The following is a 26,247-nucleotide window of genomic DNA, read 5'->3' as shown; positions in this document are numbered from 1 at the left end:
ACCCCTTTGAAATGGTCCTCAGATGCCAGAGGACTCCTCTAGGGAAGCTGGATGTCTCAGTCTGAATTAAAACTGCGCAGTTAGAGCGCTAAAATAGGCCCCTCCCACCATGTACTGGATGTCAGAGGGGCCTTAAGAAAATACTCCTAGGAGTATCTGACTACCCATGTGGAAACTAGGCCCCAAATAAAGACTTATCTCCCTCAGAGAAAAAACGTCCTATTTATGAAATCATGTAAACATTTTGTCACTAAGTAATATGAGTATTAACATGAGTATTGCCCTGTTTTGTAAGCATGATCCCAGTCGCTGTTAAATCAGTGCATCAGGCTTACCTCAAATACACAAGGCTCTGTCAGCATTTTCTAGAACTTATTCATCTTTCTAGTAATAAAAATACTGAACATACCTCAAAGCAGGTAATCTGCAGACCGTTCCCCCAACTGAAGTTTTCCCATATTCTTCAGTTATGTGTGAGAACAGCAATGGACCTTAGTTACAAACCGCTAAGATCATCAAACCTCCAGGTAGAATTCTTCTTCTAATTTCTGCCTGAGAGTAAAACAGTACAACGCCGGTACCGTTTAAAAATAACAAACTCTTGATTGAAGGTAAAAACTACACTAAGTCACCACATATCTCTTGATACTTCCTTTCTTGTTGAGAGTTGCAAGAGAATGACTGGGGGTGGCAGTTAGAGGAGGAGCTATATAGACAGCTCTGCTGTGGGTGTCCTCTTGCAACTTCCTGTTGGGAAGGAGAATATCCCACAAGTAATGGATGAACCCGTGGACTGGATACACCTTACAAGAGAAAAAAGGCGCGCAATAGAAACTGCCACCGTATCTAACTCCGCCCATCGTGGGCGTAACCACATAAAAACTCAGCTAAATATATTATCACAGCCATCTGGAGTAAAGTAAAAAATACACAACCATGACTGAGCCTTAGATTCTCCACGTCCACAGTGCTTGCTCTGCCGCCATTGATAAACATTCCCCTATCATAGGTGAATATGACTTGTCCCCCAATGTATGAAAAAGTGCTATCTATTTTCTCTGGATGCGTGTCCCAGAAAAAATTAAAGTTACCACTTACCTTAAGACTTCTGCCAGGCAGCACGGCAGCTCACTAGGTTTGAGAGGCCAGTTCCCTCACATGGACCTGTGGAAAGAAACAAAGACTGAGTAATCTTACTCAGGCTTGCACGGTTAGGGCAGCATAAATATATGGGAGGCGCAATGAGGATTGTACCCCACAAGTTCCCATTGCTTGAAAGCCACCACTGCTCTACTGAAGAGACTGAAATGGACTACGGTTACACCCTAGAACAAAACAGAACAATCTTGCACTGCTTAAAAATAATAAAATCTTGCTTGAAGAATCTTTTCCTAACACCTAACTTTACCACTTCCTTGCTCTAACGTAGGCAAAGAGAATGACTGGGGTTGGAGGGAAGGGAGGTGACATTTAACAGCTTTTCAATATACTTTAATTAATTGTGTTCTCTCTTTTTGCTGTAATTTAACTCTAAAAATTGTTGCACTTCTAAATTCCACACACACAAACACACATATATATATATATATATATATATATATATATATATACACACACATATACATATTTAGACATGTATATGTATGAATCTCTATGTTAAAGCTATTTGCCTGCCATTTATATTTTTAAAACCTGATATTTCACATCTTTGAGCCCTTATAACTTTTGTGTGCAATATTTTTTTTAATATTTGTTATAAAACAGTGTTATTGAGTGTAACTGTACTTTTGTAATGTATTTTTGATGTGCAGGGGGAAAATGTTTACAGAATACGCCAGACCTGACCGAGAAATTTCAGATACACTCATGGAACGTCCCTGTCCAGCCGACTATTAGAGGCAGGAAAAGTAATTTTACATTATGGAAAACAATTTGCATTGAATTGTTTTTTGAATGTGCAGTGTAGTTTTATTTACTACGATGTCTACTTCGCCTTTAATAGCTTTTTTCCTGCATAATTTCAATACGATTTTTAAAATTCGACTTTTGCAGAACAATTTTGTTATTCAATTAACCAAACCTTTTTTCTGCATATTTTTCTGCATCACCTTCACGTCATTAAAAAGGGACATTGCAGCCAAAATTGGAATTCAAATTTTGTAATATACATGTATTAGCAAAAATGCTTCTAATAAAAGCTACAGCTGTTTCAAAAGTGTATTTAAATATGCACTGTGCACCAGCATTTTAAACACTGCACTTGTTCAGAGAGCTTAAGATGCTTGTACCATATGGTAATGACTCAGTTTGTTAATTGGTGGCATGATACAAGCCCCACTGGCACTCTGAGCAGCTGCACTATTTAAATGTTGGTGAATTGAGAATATCTACATATGCTTCAATGCATGTGCAGCGAAAAATGTTAACACTAAAATAGTAATAACTTTTACTAGAAGCATTTTTGCCAATACATATATATTGCAAATATGTTTCTATTTAAATATGTAATTAATATATGTGCATTTAAATTTTGATTGGAATGTCCCTTTAACCCCTTAATGACCACAGCACTTTTCCATTTTTTGACCGTTTGGGACCAAGGCTATTTTTACATTTCTGCAGTGTTTGTGTTTAGCTGTAATTTTACTCTTACTCATTTACTGTACCCACACATATTATATACCGTTTTTCTCGCCATTAAATGGACTTTCTAAAGATACCATTATTTTCATCATATCTTATCATTTACTATAAAAAAAATTATAAAATATGAGGAAAAAATGGAAAAAAACACACTTTTTCTAACTTTGACCCCCAAAATCTCTTACACATCTACAACCACCAAAAAACACCCATGCTAAATAGTTTCCAAATTTTGTCCTGAGTTTAGAAATACCCAATGTTTACATGTTCTTTGCTTTTTTTGCAAGTTATAGGGCAATAAATACAAGTAGCACTTTGCTATTTCCAAACCACTTTTTTTCAAACTTAGCGCTAGTTACATTGGAACACTGATATCTTCCAGGAATCCCTGAATATCCCTTGACATGTATATATTTTTTTTAGAAGACATCCCAAAGTATTGATCTAGGCCCATTTTGGTATATTTCATGCCACCATTTCACCACCAAATGCGATCAAATAAAAAAAATTGTTCACTTTTTTCACACATTTTGTTACAAACTTTAGGTTTCTCACTGAATTTATTTACAAACAGCTTGTGCAATTATGGCACAAATGGTTGTAAATGCTTCTCTGGGATCCCCTTTTTTCATAAATAGCAGACATATATGGATTTGGTGTTGCTTTTTGGTAATTAGAAGGCCGCTAAATGCCACTGCGCACCACACGTGTATTATGCCCAGCAATGAAGGGGTTAATTAGGGAGCATGTAGGGAGCTTGTAGGGTTAATTTTAGCTTTATTGTAGTGTAGTAGACAACCCTAAGTATTGATCTAGGCCCATATTGGTATATTTCATGCCACCATTTCACCGCCAAATGCGAATAAATAAAAAAAAAAAGTTACATTTTTCACAATTTTAGGTTTCTCACGGAAATCATTTACAAACAGCTTGTGCAATTATGGCACAAATGGTTGTAAATGCTTCTCTGGGATCCCCTTTCTTCAGAAATAGCAGACTTATATGGCTTTGGCGTTGCTTTTTGGTAATTAGAAGGCCGCTAAATGCCGCTGCGCATCACACGTGTATTATGGCTAGCAGTGAAGGGGTTAATTAGGTAGCATGTAGGGAGCTTGCAGGGTTAATTTTAGCTTTAGTGTAGAGATCAGCCTCCCACCTGACACATTACACCCCCTGATCCCTCCCAAACAGCTCTCTTTACTCCCCCACCCCACAATTGTCCCTGCCATGTTAAGTACTGGCAGAAAGTCTGCCAGTACTAAAAAAAAAAAGCTATCCTTGATAAAAAAAATTTTTTTAAAAAGGCATATTTACATATGCTGCTCTGGAGGATCCCCCCTTAGCCCCCAACCTCCCTGATACCCCCCAGACAGCTCTTTAACCATCCCCCTCTAACTTATTAGTAGCCATCTTTGGTACTGGCAGCTGTCTGCCAGTATCCAGTTTATAGTAAAACATTAGTTTTTTTTATTTTTTTAAATATTGTTCTGTAGTGTAGCTTGCCCCCCCAAAAGACCAACCCCCCCTCCCCCCCAGATCTCTTACATCGAAAATACTTTCGATCTTCTTGGCCCTCACTGCAACTTTTTTCACATACTTTTTCTGTAGTGTAGCGGTTCCCACCCGCTCCCTACTCGCGCGCGCACCCGGCGTTCCCGTCCACGATCCCGCCCCCCTCCACATCATACGGCCCATCGATGGCCGCCCACCCGCCTCCCAGACTGGCTCCCACCCACCAACGAAACCGGCCATCGATGTCCGGTGCAGAGAGGGCCACAGAGTGGCTCTCTCTGCATCGGATGGCCAAGGGGGGTTATTGCAGGATGCCTCGATGTTGAGGCATCACTGCAATAACCGGAAAGCAGCTGGAAGCGAGCAGGATCGCTTCCAGCTGCTTTCCAGACCGAGGACGTACGCCATACGTCCTCAGGCGTTAAGTGTAATTTTTTTTAGGACGTATGGCGTACGTCCTTGGTCGTTAAGGGGTTAAAAGCAGGGAACACCCATTTGCAAGACACTATTCTCAAAGTAAAAACTGCCTTTATAGAATTAGGACAGGGGCTTAATGGTACTGGAGAGATTTCTTATAGAATCTCACAAGCCCAGAGAGTTTTAGATAACTGCCCCTTTTATATAATGCTAAACTGATGTTATTCCAAAATGCTGAATCAAAACACATTGTTACCTAGATGACAGGTTGGAAAGCGCTCTGTTGAGGACTTCTGGTGTGTCATCAGTGGGAGTGCCTTGTTGGATACCACCTCCAGTGTTGGTTTTGCTTTCATTGTCTGAAGCAGTCTCTCCTTCAATTTTGGCTTCTGGTTCTGGTTCTGGCTCCTACAAAAGGTAAAATATGACACTTTTTAGGACATTAACTAAGAATGTTTTTCCCTTTAATAATCCATGGTACAGGATTTTGTTCAAATGATTTGCTGATAAAAATACATTAAACTCCAAAAGTAATTATATCATGAATGAACAGCAATGAATTACTTTGTTTTGCTTGACAAATATTAAAAAGCTGTTGCAATCGATAATGACATTAGAAAGAAATCCATATTTGTACACAGCTCATACTACATAAAGATAATTCTGACAGTTCTATTGATGGGATGGTCTCAACAAAAACAAGTTGTTTTAGTCAAAAAGGGGCTTCCTTTAGGACGTCCTCATAAAAGTGCAATCTAAGCAAAAGTTTGAAAAGTAGTAAAATTAATCAGTCCCAATTTGATAGGTTGCAGAAATTTAAAGGGATGTACAAGTGCAAAACTAAAATACTCTAAAGCATTAGTGGATTTCAGTGTTGCACCTAGTGCCATCTCTTATGTTCCTAAAGGGACAGTCAAGTCCAAGAAAAAAAAAAAAAAAAAAAACTTTCATGACTCAAATAGGGCATGTAATTTTAAACAACTTTCCAATTTACTTTTATCACCAAATTTGCTTTGTTCTCTTGGTATTCTTAGTTGAAAACTAAACCCATATGCTAATTTCTTAGACCTTAAAGGGCGCCTCTAATCTAAATGCATTTTGACAATTTTTTAACACTAGAGGGCAATAGTTCATGTGTTTCATATAGATAACTTTGAGCTCATGCACGTGAATTTACCGAGGAGTGAGCACTGATTGGCTAAAATGCAAGTCTGTCAAAAGAACTGAAATAAGGGGCAGTCTGCAGAGGCTTAGATACAAGGTAATTACAGAGGTAACGTGTATTATTATAACTGTGTTTGGTTATGTAAAACTTGGGAATGGGTAATTAAGGGATAATCTATCTTTTAAAACAACAAAAATTCTAGTGTTGACTGTCCCTTTAACGTCACAAAAGTGTTTAACACAAAGCTAAAGTCCTTCCGAAGATCCACTACGCATTGTCACTTGGGAGCAGGACATAGCTAGTGAGCCAATCGGGAGCGGCATACCCACATAGTCACCAATCAATGGATATGTCCTGCTTATGACCACCATAGGAGCTCAGCTGCTACAGGACATTGAGGGATTAAACAAATAATTAGATGTGAGCATTAGTGAATTTAATTTTTACGCTAGAATGTCCCTTTATTGTACTCACAATGCTATTTTCCAAAGTACTATATTTATATAATTTTATGTCATTTTAAATTCCTTTTTGACAGTTCTGCTGCCAAGCTACCCCATGGATTCACCACTCCTGGAAATTTCTTCTCCTATATCCTGAGCCTCACGAGAATATTTCTGCTGATATTTTGTGTTGATGTGACATATCACATTGTCACATGCCATATTTTGTATGACAACAAAGGGGACACACACTTTAATAATCCATTCTAATACACATCATTTTGAGTTCAGCAACTTTAATCTGTACATATTTTTTTTATTATTATTATTTTAACAATTCTGTATATTTTCATATAAAGTTAGCTACGTTATGCCTTTTACGCAATCCTACATTTTTTATTTTTTTTACAGAAGCAATACAGTGAATGTATGGGCTAATCTTCTATACACTACTGGAAGCATGTGGCTTTAAACACGGACAATTTTAATGCAGTCAAATCAATACAAATTTCCATTCCACAGACTAATGACATCTGCTCACTAGTGAAAGTAAAAGGGTTAATGCAACCATGTCGCATACAGTAGCTCACAATCATGTGTTTCATTGCAAATAAAACATTATGGGGCTGATTTAAAAAGACTGTTATATAGTACATGTGATCCTAGATCAGTGTCTCATTAATGACGCCCTGATTGTATTTTCTGCCTGACAATTATATGTTTCTAAAGGATGTAATCCAGCTGTGCCAGGTTACCCTGGTAACTGCTTCCCAAAGATTCTCCCTCCCGTACTCATGACCTGCCAATAATCTCTCAGATAAAACATTTTGTAGCAGAAGCCATTTAAAGGGACAGTGTACTGTTACAAACAAAAAAATAATAATAATCAGAATAAACAAAGGAAAAAAAAAAAAGAAAAGAAAAAAAAACACTCAACAGTCGCTTCTACACTGTTAGGTTTCTCAATTTTTCAGATCCATCGTTACACACCACAAATCAGGGCTTATGGCAAGTTAGAAAAAAAATGGACTAGGGTATTTTCAAATGATTCCAAAAGCCAGTAACTAGATTAAAAAGCCTTATCTTATTAACCTCTCTTACAATACAAAACAGTAAAAATATTTAAAAGAAAGATAGTGCAGCCAATCTTAAAGGGATATGAAACCCCATGAGTTAGAGAATACAATTTTTGTATTTATTAATCTTTTATTGAGGTTTTTATAGGTTACAACATATAATATACAATCTTTCTCCACAGTATCAGGCATACAAGTTATTTTCAGGCTAATACAATAATACACTGTTAAATATGTGTTGAATGCAAAACAGTGCAAGAACTGGGAAATATGAGGCCCATAAGAGCTTAAAAACAGTTAGTAACGTCAGTACTGTTGGTATGAAATGTATGGGCTCCATCTCTCAACAGAATGATAAAGAGCAATTGCAAACTTTGGAAATAACAATATGAGAGTAATAACTTGCAAGCTGAATTCATAGAATAACAGATCTTTAGCAACAATAAAAGGACTTAAATGCCAATAACAAAGTTGTACAGATATAAATTAAAACTTATTTTTCTAGTAAAGGACAGTATTGGATTAACTACTTTATTGGTCTCACATGTACCAGCCAGATGATTAAGATTATTTCAAGTGGTAGTTACATAGAAGGCCACTCTTGGGCCAGATGATTAACATGGAATAGTCAAATTTCTGATAGGTTAATGACATCTGAAAAGAACAGAGCTAACTAAATACTGGTTCAGGTGAATTGTTAAAGTATGATAACATGTATAGAAGGAGTATGTAAATACAATATGCAAGCACCAATAATAAGACTATCAATATGTATAAGGCAGAAGAGTTATACCAGGCTAATGAAGAGTGGGACAAGGACCACCTCAAGTAGTAGTTACAAAATGATAATTGGTAGTAGTAATAAACAGATAAAATTACCAGTTAGCTATAGTTGTACACTTTCTGAGTAGGATCGGGTCGCCCATTGAGTATGGATAAATAGTAATGATATAAAGCAAGATGCACAAATAATGAGTAAACTAGAGACTAGAAGAACTGGGATTATGACTCCAAGCAAAATAAGCTGGTAGAACTATGCGGTAGTTGTGATACAGTAGGCTCTGAAGGGTACACAATTCTCCAAGGATTGCTAGTGATTTGGCTTAGGTATTAAGGGCAGGTCTATTATATTAGGTATATTACAGAGGGAGGTAATAAACAAGTCATACTTAGTATCTTAATGCTAAGGCTAATGGCTAAATGAATTAAGGGCAAAGGGTAATTGTGACTACAACAATAATTTGAATATTTGTGAGCTACTAATAAGAGGGTGCAGTGGAAGAATATGGACAAACATCATCTTAACCTATCTTAAGTAGTTTCTAATAATACATGGGCTAGTGGTGACCAATTATAGTCAGTGAGAGACAATACTTTGTGAATAGGCAGTCAATAATGTTCTCTTGCAATAGATGACAGATGTTTATGTACCAGACCCTTCTGGTACTAAATATATATTCAAAGTTAACTAAGTTATGGTATAAAAAACGAAAACGACCCCACTCTGAAGCTCAGGTTATAGCAACAATGGTGTAATCACAGTCACATAATGTCCTCCATTAGAAAATACTTGACCATATTGGGGTATCATATCGAAGGGATATAACTGTTCAGCCAATTCCAGATTTGAGCCGATAATATGCTCTGTGGCAAATTTCAGATATGTTGTAGGCAGCTGTATTAATCTTACCATCAGGAGAGCGGAGCAGGCGATAGATAAAAAATAGGTACATAGCCACCGATATCCTGCTCTGCTGCAGCGATGTCTAGGAATCCCTAAGTGGAGAGAAAAGATGCAAAGACTCTGGCACTCGATCACGGAAGTCAGCTGCATCTTTTTGATGTGGAGCCAGAGATGAGATGCTAATTTTCACTGTCGTAGCAAGGTGAATGGCTGTAGAAGCTGTCATGTGCAATGGATGGATCGGCTCAGTAGATTGGTACTCCCTAGTGCAACCAATGGTATGTTTCATTCGTTCATATTCCAACGTAGCTTCATCTGGTAAGGATGGGCTGACTGGGCAAATGGTTATTGTGTTGATGCCCTCAGCTCTCATAATAAGGTGTGGGGGCCCTCTTGGCTTCACTGTTTGAATCACAGTGGGCTGTAACGTAGCAAAATGACGATCAGTAAAGAAAGTAGTGTTAGGACCAAAATTAACCGATCTATTGGCTTCCGTTGCCATACAATTTCCTTTTACTGATTCTATAAGGGTGACAAACTGGTTATTCATCCGATGTTCAAGTCATGCCTCCATCTTATATTCGCAGTTAGATAAACTTGCGTAACCTGGCAAACCGGAGGGGGGTAGGGTTGATGGAACAAGGCCGCCGCCTCACCTAGCTAACCGTTCTGTCTAGGGTTCCCATAGATGAGATCACTTCAAAAACAGATTCAATTGATGCAGGAGCATTTCACAGGGAGCTGTCGTTGTGATCTAGTTGAGGATTCGTAAAATTTACATAGATAATCAACGGATTATCTCAAGAGAATTAGGAGCCTCTAGATTTGCAGTAATACATGGCCGCTGCCCGGACATACCCCTTGAGAATACAATTTTAAACAACATTCCAATTCACTTCTATTAATTTGCTTTATTCTTCAGATATCCTTTGTTAAAGAAATAGCTATGCACATGGGTGAGCCAAATCACAAGAGGCATCTATGTGCAGCCACCAATCAGCAGCAACTGAGCCTATTTAGATATGCTTTTCAACAAAGGATGAGAATTAAGAAAATTAGATAATAGAAGTAAATTGGAAAGTTGTTTAAAATTGCATGATCTTTCTAAATTGTGAAAGAAAAAAAAATTGTGTTTCATGTCCCTTTTTAGAAATGTTGGGGCTCTAACTTTAAAAGGGATACTAAAGTCAAAATTAAACTTTCGTGATATCATGCAGTTTTAAAAAAGACTTTCCAATTGACCATTTTAATTGTGCACACTTTCTGAGGCACCAGCTACTACAGAGCATGTGTAAGAAAACAATGCGCAACAAATATGTTCAAAATCTAGGAGCCAGCCCAAAAATGTAGGAGCTGGGTATATTTTTCAAGTTTTTTTATTGGCATTACCTTTGGTATCATGTTCATGAAATTTTAATTATTTTTTTTACATTATGTATTTAATATTTTTTTTTTATGCAGCTGAAGGTAGATAGAGTACACAATTTTAAACAACTTTCTAATTTACTTATTTTATCAAAAATTGCTTTGTTCCCCTGGTATCCTTTGTTGAAAAGTATAACTAGTTAGGCTCAGGAGCTGGGAGCTAGCTGCTTATTGGTAGAGCTGCACATATGCCTCATGTGATTGGCTTACTGATGTGTTCAGCTAGTTCCCAGTAGTGCATTGCTACTCCTTCAAGAAAGGATATGAAGAGAATGAAGCAAAATTGATAATAGAAGTAAATTGGAAAGTTGTTTTCAAATGTATGCTCTGTCTGAATCATGAAAGAACAAATGTGGGTTTCATGTCCCTTTAAGTACCACATCCATATCTGCAATCCTATCTGAGCAAAATCAAAAAGGAAACCCTCTCCCACACACAATAAAATATGCCTTATAAAAGGACATTAAACACTAAGGACTTATTACAATTGGAGTGCAAAATTGCACTTTCGCAAGTGCAATATTTACGCTCCACTCATAATAACAGTGCACGCAAATGTGCGCTGTTATTATTAGTCGAGTGCAATGCGAACGCCACCTCATGTTTGCATTACATGAAAGCTTTGCCCTCACGAGAGCGCACTTCCGTAGGCTCCAATGGGAGCCTCGCTCTCATGCCAATGGTCACGGCAGAGAACCTAGCGCAGCTAAGGGGGTAAGTCGTGCAGCAAAGTTTAAATATATATGTATATAAGCATATACATACAGTACTGTGCAAAAGTCTTAGGACACCATTAGATTTGTTGTTTTAGCAATGGTATAATGACTATATATATATATATATATTTGTATGTAGTATAAAAAAAATAGAAAAAAAAAACAGCTTCTGTAGGCTTAAGTGGCAAAAATTTAGTGTGACCTCCTTTTACATGAGAAATAGCAGGAACCTGGCTCTTATAAACCTCAGCTCAAGCTGTTATAAAGAAATTTGAAGAATCAGGAGAGGTCAAGGACAAAAAAAGGACTGAAAGGCCAAGAAAACTTTCAAAATATGATGAGAAGTTTCTCAGTAAAATGTGACATCAAACACATTATAAATGACATATAACACAATTAACCCATATTGTCCAAAACTGAAGGTGACCTCTGTGTATGTTACCCGGTGTATCCCCTAGCTACCACCACGATCCAACAGGAGGAGGCTGAGAGACAGGTCTGCGTGGTAGGCTTATAACTAAATCCCATAGGGAAATATAATGTCACTACCCAGTACTCCATACACACCTTTGTCCAAGGTCTGCTGTATGAGGGGAATAACATATCTTACATAGGTTTGAGAACCCCTTTCAACAAAGAATCTGTAGCACCTGGAATCTCCTGGGAGGCAAAGAAAAAAAAACAGATTCACAAGGGGTGGGAGGGTTTAAAATCTCTTGGTGTTTGGGGTTTCTTTGCCTCCTCCTAGAAACAGGAATTCAATCCCACACGTTAAGCTTGTGGACTCTAACCATCTAATGAAAGAAATATTTATCTATAGGAATATATACAGTTAATGAGAAAATATATATATATATATATATATATATATACATACACACACAGTGGATATACAAAGTCTACACACCCCTGTTAAAATGTCAGGTTTCTGTGCTGTAAAAAATGAGACAAAGATAAATCATTTCAGAACTTTTTCCACTTTTAATGTGACCTTTAAACTGTACAACTCAATTGAAAAACACGCTGAAATCTTTTAGGTGGAGGGAAATAAACAAAAAATCTAAAATAATGTGGTTGCATAAGTTTACACAACCTTAAACTAATACTTTGTTGAAGCACCTTTTGATTTTATTACAGCACTCAGTCTTTTTGGGTATGAATCTAACAGCATGGCACATCTTGACTTGGCAATATTTGCCAACTCTTCTTTGCAAAAACACTCCAAATCTGTCAGATTGCGAGGGCATCTTCTGTGCACAGCCCTCTTCAGATCACCCCACAGATTTTGAATCTGAATTCTGGACTCTGGCTGTGCCATTTAAAAACTTTAATCTTCTTCTGGTGAAGCCATTCCTTTGTTGATTTGGATGTATGCTTTGGGTCGTTGTCATGCTGAACGATGAAGTTCCTCTTCATGTTCAGATTTCTAGCAGAAGCCTGAAGGTTTTGTGCCAATATTGACTGGTATTTGGAACTGTTCATAATTCCCTCTACATTGACTAAGGCCCCAGTTCCAGCTGAAGAAAAACAGCCCCAAAGCATGATGCTGACACCACCATGCTTCACTGTGGGTATGGTGTTCTTTTGGTGATGTGCAGTGTTATTTTTGCGCCAAACATATCTTTTGGAATTTTGGCCAAAAAGTTCAACCTTGGTTTCATCAGACCATAACACCTTTTCCCACATGCTTTTGGGAGACTTCAGATGTGTCTTTGCAAAATGTAGCTTTCGTCTTGCCAACTACCCCATAGCCCAGACATATGAAGAATACGGGAGATTGTTGTCACATGTACCACACAGCCAGTACTTGCCATATATTCCTGCAGCTCCTTTAATGTTGCTGTAGGCCTCTTGGCAGCCTCCCAGATCAGTTTTCTTCTCGTCTTTTCATCAATTTTGGAGGGACGTCCAGTTCTTGGTAATGTCACTGTTGCGCCATATTTTCTCCACTTGATGATGACTGTGTTCACTGTGTTCCATGGTATATCTAATACCTTGGACATTCTTTTTTACCCTTCTCCTGACTGATACCTTTTAACAATGAGATCCCTCTGATGCTTTCGAAGCTCTCTGCGGACCATGGCTTTTGCTGTAGGATGCGACTAAGAAAATGTCAGGAAAGACCTACTAGAACAGCTGAATTTTATTTGGGGTTAATCAGAGGCACTTTAAATGATGGCAGGTGTACTGACTATTATTTAACATGATTTTTAATGTGATTGCTTAATTCTTACCACAGCTACATCCCCAGTTATACACACTTATGCAACCACATTAGTTTAGTTTGTTTTTTTTACTTCCCTCCACCTAAAAGATTTCAGTTTGTTTTTCAATTGAGTTGTACAGTTTAAAGGTCACATTAAAGGTGGAAAAAGTTCTAAAATTATTTATCTTTGTCTCATTTTTTTACAGCACAGAAACCTGACATTTTAACAGGGGTGTGTAGACTTTTTATATCCACTGTGTGTGTATGTATATATATATATATATATATATATATATATATATACATATACACATACACACACACACACAATATATATATATATATATATATATATATATATATATAACACAAATGGAGTCCAGCACTAAACCCAAACAAGCTTTCAAAATGCGTGCCAGTCGCAATGGAGTATCTGTGTTCCTCCAAAAATACAGTCCATACAAAAATATGTGAAAGCACCACAGTAACTCCAGGTGATAGTTTCTTTATTTAAAGGACATAAAACCTCAAAAGGTGCAACGTTTCGGACCTACATGGTCCTTAATCATGCATAGCAAATACAGGTGAGTACACACATTTAAAAAGCCTACCTGAACCAATCAAATCACAGATTGTCTGTAGCTTAATTTTAACCATTGCCTATCCAGGTTTATTTTCCAACAAGAGAGTGACATCTAGTGGTGACAGTAGGAATCTATACAATAATTGCGTTTGTAATGTCCATCGCCGTCGGCTGTTGCGCACGCATTCTCAATGGAATGTTGGCAGCGTGAGGACAAAAGAATTCACATGGATGCAGCGATTGCGAAAATGGCAGGATTCTTTCACCACCCTGCCATTTTCGCAATCCACCGGGATGCAGCATAAGCTGCATCCCGGTGGATGCAGCAAAGGCAAACGGAGCATTACAAAAGCAACACCTAATCGCCCACATTAAATTATTTTATTTTTTTAAAAACTAACTGCCCGCATCAAGTATTAAAAAAAAAAAAAACATGGCCCACACGAAATATATAAAAAAAAATCCTACACGAAGTATTAAACTTTTAAACCGCAAAACCCCTACATCACAATAAAACTATTTACCCTATTAACCCCTATATCACAATAAACCTATTTACCCTATTAACCCCTAAACCCCACATCGCAATAAACCTATTTACCCTATTAACCCCTAAACCCCTACATCGCAATAAACCTATTTACCCTATTAACCCCTAAACCGCAAAACCCCACATCGCAATAAACCTATTTACCCTATTAACCCCTAAACCCCTACATCGCAATAAACCTATTTAACTTATTAACCCTTTAAACAGCCAAAACCCACAACGCAAATAGTTATTTAAATAGTTAAGTACAGTACACTAACCTAACACCCCCTAACCTAACACTCCATTAAATAAACCCAAATTACCTAAACTAATACATTCTAAAGTTACAAAAAATAAAAAAAGCTAACATTACAGAAAATAAAAAATCAAATTTCAAATTACAAAATTTAACAAAATTAAACCTAATCCCTATGAAAATAAAAAACACCCCCTATTCTAATAATAAACTACCAGTAGCCCTTAAAAAGGGCTTTTTGCAGGGCATTGCCCCAAAATAATAAGCTCTTTTACAAAAAATATAAAAAGTCCCACCTAACAGTAAAACCCCTCACCCACCAAACCCCCCCAAATAAAATAACCTAACACTAAAAAACTTAAACTACCCATTGCCCTGAAAAGGGCATTTGTTTGGGCATTGCCCTTAAAAGGGCATTTAGCTCTTTTTCTGCCCATCCCTAATCTAAAAAAAACTTTAAAAATCCTAAATCTAACCCCCAGGTTGGTACTCACAGTTTCTGAAGTTCGGCGGAGAAGGTCCTGTTCCAGGCAGTGAAGTCTTCTTCCAAGCGCAACCTCTTCTTCTTCCAGGAACATCCTGCACGGAGCGGTGCTGAAGATTGAAGACCGCGGAGCTGAAGACCAGCAACCCTGGAACTGAAGACTGGCAACCGCGGAGCGTGGAGGATCCTCTTCGTACAATCTCCGCCGTACACTGAATAGTGAATTCAAGGTACGCGATTAAAGATGGCGTCCCTTGAATTCCTATTGGCTGATTTGATTCTTCCAATTCAAATCAGCCAATAGGATGAAAGCTACTCAAATCCTATTGGCTATTTAAATTAGCCAATAGCATGAGAGCAAGTGAAATTCTAATGGCTGATTTGAATATCCAATAAAATGTCACTTGCTCTCATCCTGTTCCACAGAAGCTTCGTTTTTGAATGCCCATGAAGAAGCAACAGCCCTCGTGGAATGAGCCGTAACCTTTTCAGGAGGTGGATGTCCCGCAGTCTCATATGCAAAGCGTATGATACTCTTTAACCAAAAAGAAAGAGAAGCAGTTGTAGCTTTCTGTCCCTTACGTTTTCCGGAGAAAATCACAAATAAAGAAGAAGACTGACGAAAGTCCTTAGTCGCCTGAAGGTAAATCTTCAAAGCACGGACCACATCCAGATTGTGCAGAAGTCGCTCCTTCTGAGAATAAGGATTAGGACACAGAGAAGGAACAACAATCTCCTGATTAATGTTCCGATCAGAAACAACCTTAGGAAGAAAACCTAGTTTTGTACGTAAAATCACCTTATCTGAATTGAAGATAAGGTAAGGAGATTCATACTGTAATGCCGAAAGCTCTGATACTCTTCGAGCAGAAGAAATAGCAACAAGAAACAAAACTTTCCAAGATAATAACTTAATATCTAAGGAATGCATAGGCTCAAATGGAGCCCCCTGAAGGACCTTGAGAACTAAATTTAGACTCCAAGGAGGTGAAACAGGCTTGAACACAGGTCTGATCCTGACCAAGGCCTGACAAAAGGATTGTACATCTGGAACATCTGCCAGACGTTTGTGTAACAAAATAGATAAGGCAGATATTTGCCCCTTTAAGGAACTTGCCGATAAACCTTTCTCCAAACCCTCTTGGAGAAGAGATAAAATTCTAGAAATCCTAACTCTACTCCATGAGTAACCTTTGGACTCACACCAACATAGATATTTACGCCATATCTTATAGTAAATTCTTCTAGTTACAGGCTTACGAGCCTGGATCATGGTCTCAATGACCGATTCAGAAAAACCCTGCTTGGATAAAATTAAGCGTTCAATCTCCAAGAAGTCAGCTTCAGAGAAACTAGATTTGGGTGAAGGAAGGGACCCTGAATTAGAAGGTCCTTCCGCAATGGAAACCTCCAAGGTGGCAGTGATGACATTTCCTCCAGATCTGCATACCAAATCCTGCGAGGCCAAGCCGGTGCAATTAGGATCACCGACGCCCTCTCCTGCTTGATTCGAGCAATGACTCGAGGAAGAAGAGCAAACGGAGGAAATAGGTATGCTAGACTTAAGGTCCAAGGAACCGCCAGAGCAGCTATCATTTCCGCCTGGGGGTCCCTGGACCTCGAACCGTATCTCGAGAGCTTGACATTCTGTTGAGATGCCATGAGATCTAATTCCGGCTGACCCCACTTGAGAATCAGACTGGCAAATACTTCTGGATGGAGTTCCCACCCCCCCGGATGAAAGGTCTGTCTGCTCAGAAAGTCTGCCTCCCAGTTGTCCACCCCTGGGATGTGGATTGCTGACAGGCAGCAAGAATAGGCCTCCGCCCACTGAATTATTCTGGTTACCTCTATCATCGCTAAGGAACTCCTTGTTCCTCCCTGATGGTTTATGTAAGCCACTGTAGTTATGTTGTCCAACTGAAACCTGATAAATCGGACCGAAGCTAACTGAGGCCAGGCTAGAAGAGTATTGAAAATTGCTCTCAGTTCCAGAATGTTTATAGGAAGAACAGACTCCGACTGAGTCCAAACTCCCTGAGCCTTTAGGGAGCCCCAGACTGCTCCCCACCCCAGAAGGCTGGCATCCGTTGTCACAATCACCCAGGATGGTCTGCGGAAACAGGTACCTTGGGAGAGATGATCTAGAGACAACCACCATTGAAGCAAATCTCTTGTCTCCTGCTCAAATAGTATTCAAGGAGATAAATCCGCATAAACTCCGTTCCATTGCCTGAGCATGCTTAACTGCAGACATCTGAGATGGAACGGGATGATGTCCATTGCCTCCACCATCAGCCCAATCATCTCCATGCACTGAGCCACTGAAGGCTGAGGAGTTGACTGAAGGACTAGACAAGTATCTATAATCTTTGATCTCCTGACTTCTGTCAGAAAAATCTTCATTGATAGAGAATTTATTATGGTTCCCAAGAAAGTTACCCTTGTATTTGGGACTAGGGAACTGCCCAGGGATCCTTAACATCTTGAATCCAAGCCTGAAAGAAAAGAGAAAGTCTGCCCCCTACAAGATCCGGTCCCGGGGGGGCATGACATTCATGCTGTCCTTGACACAATGGCAGGCTTCTTGGATTGTTTACCCTTATTCCAAGATTGACTTGGTCTCCATGCAGGTTTGGGCTAATCCTGCTTGGTGGTGGTAGAGGAAAAATTCCCCTTGAAATTTCGAAAGGAACGAAAATTACTCTGACGTCCTTTTTGCTTGTTTCTCTTATCCTAAGGGAGAAGATGGCCTTTACCTCCCGAGATAGCAGAGATAATTTCCACTAGGCCGGGTCCAAACAAGGTCTTCCCCTTATAAGGTATAGCCAGAAGCTTAGACTTTGAGGATACATCCGCAGACCAAGGTTTCAAACATAAAGCTCTGCGGGCTAAAATAGAGAAACCTGATATCTTAGCTCCCAGTTTAATAATTTGAAGGGAAGCATCCGTAATAAAGGCATTAGCAAGCTTCAGAGCTTTTATCCTGTCTTGAATCTCTTCCAAGGACGTCTCAGTCCTGAGAGACTCAGACAGAGCATCAAACCAATAGGGTGCCGCGCTAGTGATGGTAGCAATGCACGTAGCTGGCTGCTATTGCAGACCCTGGTGAACATAAATCTTCTTAAGTAGACCTTCTAACTTTTTATCCATAGGGTCCTTGAAAGCACAACTATCCCCTATGGGAATAGTAGTTCTCTTGGCTAAGGTGGAAACGGCCCCTTCTGCCTTAGGAACTGTTTGCCAAGTCTCCTTAAAGGAGTCCGCTATGGGAAACATCTTCTTGAAAATAGGAGAAGGAGAAAAAGGAATGCCTGGTCTCTCCCATTCCTTTGAAATAATTTCCAAAGCTCTCTTTGGAACTGGAAAAACATCTGAGTAAGAAGGAACCTCAAAATATCTTACTAGACTTCTCTGGGATGACCATGACTGTGGAATCACAATCATCCAAAGTAACCAAAACCTCTCTAAGCAATAGACGGAGGTGTTCTAGTTTAAATCTAAAGGTAACAACCTCTGAATCCATCAGAGGCAAAGTACCTTCTAAATCTGAGATTTCCCCCTCAGATAATACAGCAGTATCCTCCTCTTGTCCTTGGGAGGGTACCTCCGAAATAGCCACAATGGCGTCAGAACTGACTGAATGTCTGGCTTTCCTCTTACGTTTGCCATGCAACATTGGAAAGGCAGTCAATGCATCAGAAATTATAGAGGACATGAGAGAAGCTATGTCTTTTAAAGTAACTCCAGCGGGCGCTAGAGCAGACGTGCAGGGCACTGCTTGTGTGGACTGTACACTTTGGGACGCTTCGGGAGAAAACTGCGGCATAACTTGACCCTCATCATTAGACTCAGGGGCAGCATCCATCTTAGAAAAATTTTGCTCAGAAAAAAACATAATTTATGCTTACCTGATAAATTCCTTTCTTCTGTTGTGTGATCAGTCCACGGGTCATCATTACTTCTGGGATATAACTCCTCCCCAACAGGAAATGCAAGAGGATTCACCCAGCAGAGCTGCATATAGCTCCTCCCCTCTACGTCAGTCCCAGTCATTCGACCAAGAATCAACGAGAAAGGAGTAACCAAGGGTGAAGTGGTGACTGGAGTATAATTTAAAAGATATTTACCTGCCTTAAAACAGGGCGGGCCGTGGACTGATCACACAACAGAAGAAAGGAATTTATCAGGTAAGCATAAATTATGTTTTCTTCTGTTATGTGTGATCAGTCCACGGGTCATCATTACTTCTGGGATACCAATACCAAAGCAAAAGTACACGGATGCCGGGAGGGATAGGCAGGCTCATTATACAGAAGGAACCACTGCCTGAAGAACCTTTCTCCCAAAAATAGCCTCCGAAGAAGCAAAAGTGTCAAATTTGTAAAATTTGGAAAAAGTATGAAGCGAAGACCAAGTTGCAGCCTTGCAAATCTGTTCAACAGAGGCCTCATTCTTAAAGGCCCAAGTGGAAGCCACAGCTCTAGTGGAGTGAGCTGTAATTCTTTCAGGAGGCTGCTGTCCAGCAGTCTCATAGGCTAAACGTATTATGCTACGAAGCCAAAAGGAGAGAGAGGTAGCAGAAGCTTTTTGACCTCTCCTCTGTCCAGAATAAACGACAAACAGGGAAGAAGTTTGGCGAAAATCTTTAGTTGCCTGCAAGTAGAACTTGAGGGCACGAACTACATCCAGATTGTGTAGAAGACGTTCCTTCTTTGAAGAAGGATTTGGACACAAGGATGGAACAACAATCTCTTGATTGATATTCCTGTTAGTGACTACCTTAGGTAAGAACCCAGGTTTAGTACGCAGAACCACCCTGTCTGAGTGAAAAATCAGATAAGGAGAATCACAATGTAAGGCTGATAACTCAGAGACTCTTCGAGCCGAGGAAATAGCCATTAAAAACAGAACTTTCCAAGATAACAATTTTATATCAATGGAATGAAGGGGTTCAAACGGAACACCCTGTAAAACGTTAAGAACTAAGTTTAAACTCCATGGCGGAGCAACAGCTTTAAACACAGGCTTGATCCTAGCTAAAGCCTGACAAAAGGCCTGGACGTCTGGATTTTCTGACAGACGCCTGTGTAACAAGATGGACAGAGCTGAAATCTGTCCCTTTAATGAACTAGCTGATAAACCCTTTTCTAAACCTTCTTGTAGAAAGGACAATATCCTAGCGATCCTAACCTTACTCCAGGAGTAACCTTTGGATTCGCACCAGTATAGGTATTTACGCCATATTTTATGGTAAATCCTTCTGGTAACAGGCTTCCTAGCCTGTATCAGGGTATCAATAACCGACTCAGAAAAACCACGTTTTGATAAAATCAAGCGTTCAATTTCCAAGCAGTCAGCTTCAGAGAAGTTAGATTTTGATGTTTGAATGGACCCTGTATCAGAAGGTCCTGTCTTAGAGGTAGAGACCAAGGCGGACAGGATGACATGTCCACTAGATCTGCATACCAAGTCCTGCGTGGCCATGCAGGCGCTATTAGAATCACTGATGCTCTCTCCTGTTTGATTTTGGCAATCAATCGAGGAAGCAGCGGGAAGGGTGGAAACACATAAGCCATCCCGAAGTTCCAAGGTGCTGTCAAAGCATCTATCAGAACCGCTCCCGGATCCCTGGATCTGGACCCGTAGTGAGGAAGTTTGGCGTTCTGGCGAGACGCCATGAGATCTATCTCTGGTTTGCCCCAACGTCGAAGTATTTGGGCAAAGACCTCCGGATGAAGTTCCCACTCCCCCGGATGAAAAGTCTGGCGACTCAAGAAATCCGCCTCCCAGTTCTCCACTCCCGGGATGTGGATTGCTGACAGGTGGCAAGAGTGAGACTCTGCCCAGCGAATTATCTTTGATACTTCCATCATTGCTAGGGAGCTTCTTGTCCCTCCCTGATGGTTGATGTAAGCTACAGTCGTGATGTTGTCCGACTGAAACCTGATGAACCCCCGAGTTGTTAATTGGGGCCAAGCCAGAAGGGCATTGAGAACTGCTCTCAATTCCAGGATGTTTATTGGAAGGAGACTCTCCTCCTGATTCCATAGTCCCTGAGCCTTCAGAGAATTCCAGACAGCGCCCCAACCTAGTAGGCTGGCGTCTGTTGTTACAATTGTCCAGTCTGGCCTGCTGAATGGCATCCCCCTGGACAGGTGTGGCCGATAAAGCCACCATAGAAGAGAATTTCTGGTCTCTTGATTCAGATTCAGAGTAGGGGACAAATCTGAGTAATCCCCATTCCACTGACTTAGCATGCACAATTGCAGCGGTCTGAGGTGTAGGCGTGCAAAAGGTACTATGTCCATTGCCGCTACCATTAAGCCGATCACCTCCATGCATTGAGCTACTGACGGGTGTTGAATGGAATGAAGGACACGGCATGCATTTTGAAGCTTTGTTAACCTGTCTTCTGTCAGGTAAATCTTCATTTCTACAGAATCTATAAGAGTCCCCAAGAATGGAACTCTTGTGAGAGGAAAAAGAGAACTCTTCTTTTCGTTCACTTTCCATCCATGCGACCTTAGAAATGCCAGAACTAACTCTGTATGAGACTTGGCAGTTTGAAAGCTTGAAGCTTGTATTAGAATGTCGTCTAGGTACGGAGCTACCGAAATCCCTCGCGGTCTTAGTACCGCCAGAAGGGCACCCAGAACCTTTGTGAAGATTCTTGGAGCCGTAGCCAGTCCGAATGGAAGAGCTACAAACTGGTAGTGCCTGTCTAAGAAGGCAAACCTTAGATACCGGTGATGATCTTTGTGAATCGGTATGTGAAGGTAAGCATCTTTTAAATCCACTGTGGTCATGTACTGACCCTTTTGGATCATGGGTAAGATTGTCCGAATAGTTTCCATTTTGAACGATGGAACTCTTAGGAATTTGTTTAGAATCTTTAAATCTAAGATTGGCCTGAAAGTTCCCTCTTTTTTGGGAACCACAAACAGGTTTGAGTAGAACCCTTGTCCTTGTTCCGACCGCGGAACCGGATGGATCACTCCCATTAATAACAGATCTTGTACACAGCGTAGAAACGCTTCTTTCTTTATCTGGTTTGTTGACAACCTTGACAGATGAAATCTCCCTCTTGGGGGAGATAATTTGAAGTCTAGAAGGTATCCCTGAGATATGATCTCTAGCGCCCAGGGATCCTGAACATCTCTTGCCCAGGCCTGGGCGAAGAGAGAAAGTCTGCCCCCCACTAGATCCGGTCCCGGATCGGGGGCTCTCGGTTCATGCTGTCTTTGGGGCAGCAGCAGGTTTCCTGGCCTGCTTGCTCTTGTTCCAGGACTGGTTAGGCTTCCAGCCTTGCCTGTAACGAGCAACAGCTCCCTCCTGTTTTGGTGCAGTGGAGGTTGATGCTGCTCCTGTTTTGAAATTCCGAAAGGGACGAAAATTAGACTGTCTAGCCTTAGCTTTGGCTTTGTCTTGAGGTAGGGCGTGGCCCTTACCTCCTGTAATGTCAGCGATAATTTCTTTCAAACCGGGCCCAAATAAAGACTGCCCCTTGAAAGGTATATTAAGTAATTTGGACTTAGAAGTAACATCAGCTGACCAGGATTTTAGCCACAGCGCCCTACGTGCCTGTATGGCGAATCCTGAGTTCTTAGCCGTAAGTTTGGTTAAATGTACTACGGCCTCCGAAATGAATGAATTAGCTAGTTTAAGGACTCTAAGCCTGTCCGTAATGTCGTCTAGCGTAGATGAACTAAGGTTCTCTTCCAGAGACTCAATCCAAAATGCTGCCGCAGCCGTAATCGGCGCGATACATGCAAGGGGTTGCAATATAAAACCTTGTTGAACAAACATTTTCTTAAGGTAACCCTCTAATTTTTTATCCATTGGATCTGAAAAAGCACAGCTATCCTCCACCGGGATAGTGGTACGCTTAGCTAAAGTAGAAACTGCTCCCTCCACCTTAGGGACCGTTTGCCATAAGTCCCGAGTGGTGGTGTCTATTGGAAACATCTTTCTAAATATTGGAGGGGGTGAGAACGGCACACCGGGTCTATCCCACTCCTTAGTAACAATTTCAGTTAGTCTCTTAGGTATAGGAAAAACGTCAGTACTCGCCGGTACCGCAAAGTATTTATCCAACCTACACAGTTTCTCTGGTATTGCAACGGTGTTACAATCATTGAGAGCTGCTAAGACCTCCCCTAGTAATACACGGAGGTTCTCCAATTTAAATTTAAAATTTGAAATATCTGAATCCAATCTGTTTGGATCAGAACCGTCACCTACAGAATGAAGCTCTCCGTCCTCATGCTCTGCAAGCTGTGACGCAGTATCAGATATGGCCCTAGTATTGTCAGCGCACTCTGTTCTCACCCCAGAGTGATCACGCTTGCCTCTTAGTTCTGGTAATTTAGACAAAACTTCAGTCATAACAGTAGCCATATCTTGTAATGTTATCTGTAATGGCCGCCCAGATGTATTAGGCGCCATAATATCACGCACCTCCCGGGCGGGAGATGCAGGTACTGCCGCGTGAGGCGAGTTAGTCGGCATAACTCTCCCCTCGCTGTTTGGTGAAATTTGTTCAAATTGTACAGATTGACTTTTATTTAAAGTAGCATCAATACAGTTAGTACATAAATTTCTATTGGGCTCCACCTTGGCATTGGAACAAATGACACAGATATCTTCCTCTGAGTCAGACATGTTTAACACACTAGCAATAAACTTGCAACTTGGTTATAATCTTTTTTAGCAAAAACGTACTGTGCCTCAAAGAGGTACTAAACGATTAAATGACAGTTGAAACAATGAACTGAAAAACAGTTATAGCATCAAACTTTAAAACAACACAACTTTTAGCAAAGGTTTGTTCCCATTAGTAAAATAACAATAATTAAATTTGACATAAAAATTACAGAGCAACGTTTTTATTCACAGTCAATATAAAATTCTCACAGCTCTGCTGAGAGAATCTACCTCCCTCCAAAGAAGTTTGAAGACCCCTGAGATCTGTCAGAGATGAACCGGATCATGCAGGAAATATAAGAGTAACTGACTGGAATTTTTTGATGCGTAGCAAAGAGCGCCAAAAACGGCCCCTCCCCCTCACACACAGCAGTGAAGAGAAACGAAACTGTCACAATTAAAACCAAACAACTGCCAAGTGGAAAATAATGCCCAAATATTTATTCACTCAGTACCTCAGAAATGTAAACGATTCTACATTCCAGCAAAAACGTTTAACATGATAAATACTTATTAAAAGAATTAGTGACTTTTAACAGAGTAGTTCCGGTGAAATACCATCCCCAGAATACTGAAGTGTATACATACATGTCATTATAACGGTATGGCAGGATTTTCTCATCAATTCCATTCAGAAAATAAAAACTGCTACATACCTCAATGCAGATTCATCTGCCCGCTGTCCCCTGATCTGAAGCTTTTACCTCCCTCAGATGGCCGAGAACAGCAATATGATCTTAACTACTCCGGTTAAAATCATAGTAAAAAACTCTGGTAGATTCTTCCTCAAACTCTGCCAGAGAAGTAATAACACGCTCCGGTGCTATTGTAAAATAACAAACTTTTGATTGAAGTCATAAAAACTAAGTATAATCACCATAGTCCTCTCACACATCCTATCTAGTCGTTGGGTGCAAGAGAATGACTGGGACTGACGTAGAGGGGAGGAGCTATATGCAGCTCTGCTGGGTGAATCCTCTTGCATTTCCTGTTGGGGAGGAGTTATATCCCAGAAGTAATGATGACCCGTGGACTGATCACACATAACAGAAGAAATCTGTTCCCTAAAATATAAAGTCCTCTGAATACATGTGGGACAGAAAGCAATTGGTGGTTCCACATTAGCTTCAAAACACAAGGAGCAAGAAACATCTTTCAAGGCTCCTTGGTCCATACTTGTTCACAATTGGTCTTTCTTTATAATAAAAATTTATTTTCAAAAAACGTTACTGTCTCTTTAAATTCAAAGAGACAACTTTTTTACTTTAATATTTGTAACAATAAATCTTGCTACCAAATTATATTTATATAAGACAAAAACACCTCTGCACCTCAGCAACAGTGCTGAGGTGCTCCTACCTGACCAGAAAAAAAACATTGTTCCTTTTCTGATGCTTCAAAGTGTCTTTTCCTTTCTTTTTATATGTTTTTCTTTATTATTTTTCTTTTGTCTTATCTGATTCTATTTATAAATACCTTTCCATTAAACTGGTTGTAATCGCAACCGGAGCAAACATGCTCGACTTTTAAATTAAATATCAGACTACTGTTAAAAACATAGTGCTTACTGACTCTATAAATTTGACTATTGTCGTCATTTTTTTAAAGTGTATACGGAATCAGTAATAATATGAATATATGCACTATAGTAAAATACGGTATCACATATATAAGTTTTTTCAAATTAAAACACATTACACCTTTGAGAGATCGATATAGAATGTTTGCATGCTTTATATTTATTATTTGTGTAAATCCTTATATATATGTAGACACATTTGTTATGCTGCTTATGACTAATGTATCTAAAGAAAAAGTTTTCCATAAAAATGGAAAACATTTGACACAAGATTACGCTTTCAAACTTGAATGGCATCAAACACACCTGTGAATCTGATTGGAAACACACCCACCAAGGAGGGAACCTCTCAACCAATAAGGAAGATGTTACAGACATTTAAACCTGGATTACAACAGAACGAGCATCTTGATACAATCCTTACCTTTGATACAAGTGGTTACAGTAGGTACGGTGCAATATCCCTCTCACACACTTTAGAGTGGCTGATATATGCTTAATAATCCGACCCATGATCTGCTTACCGCTTGTGTCTATTTGACGATTACCTTAATACTCCTGGGGTTTCAAGTAAGCTCCTTACTTTCATACCGGTAAGGGTAATAGGACTCGTTTGGTATAGCTGTGAAATAAATCATCAGAAGCCAGCTAATACCTCGGTCCCTACTGTGGCCATTATCCAAGGACGCTGCAAGATTATTCACTATAAGCACCGAAGAATCACACAAATCAATAGCGTGCTTTCTAAACCAATACTTGTTCCGTCCACACCAGGAGAATCACTCTGCACAAAGTCACGGGACTTAACAACGGACAACTT

The 26,247-nt window shown here is 39.9% G+C and overlaps 1 protein-coding gene across 1 annotated transcript in view; it reads right to left on the bottom strand.

Moving 5' to 3' along the window:
* CDS2 (CDP-diacylglycerol synthase 2) overlaps nt 1–26,247 on the bottom strand; it is a 232,860-nt gene that overhangs the window by 105,450 nt on the left and 101,163 nt on the right. The window contains exon 2 of the mRNA XM_053718199.1: nt 4,829–4,980. Coding sequence (XP_053574174.1) covers nt 4,829–4,980 — 152 coding nt within the window. The remainder of the gene's footprint in view (nt 1–4,828; nt 4,981–26,247) is intronic.

This window comes from Bombina bombina, chromosome 6 (genome assembly GCF_027579735.1).
Source record: "Bombina bombina isolate aBomBom1 chromosome 6, aBomBom1.pri, whole genome shotgun sequence".
NCBI lineage: Eukaryota > Metazoa > Chordata > Amphibia > Anura > Bombinatoridae > Bombina > Bombina bombina.
This window is presented reverse-complemented; position numbering and strand designations above follow the sequence as displayed.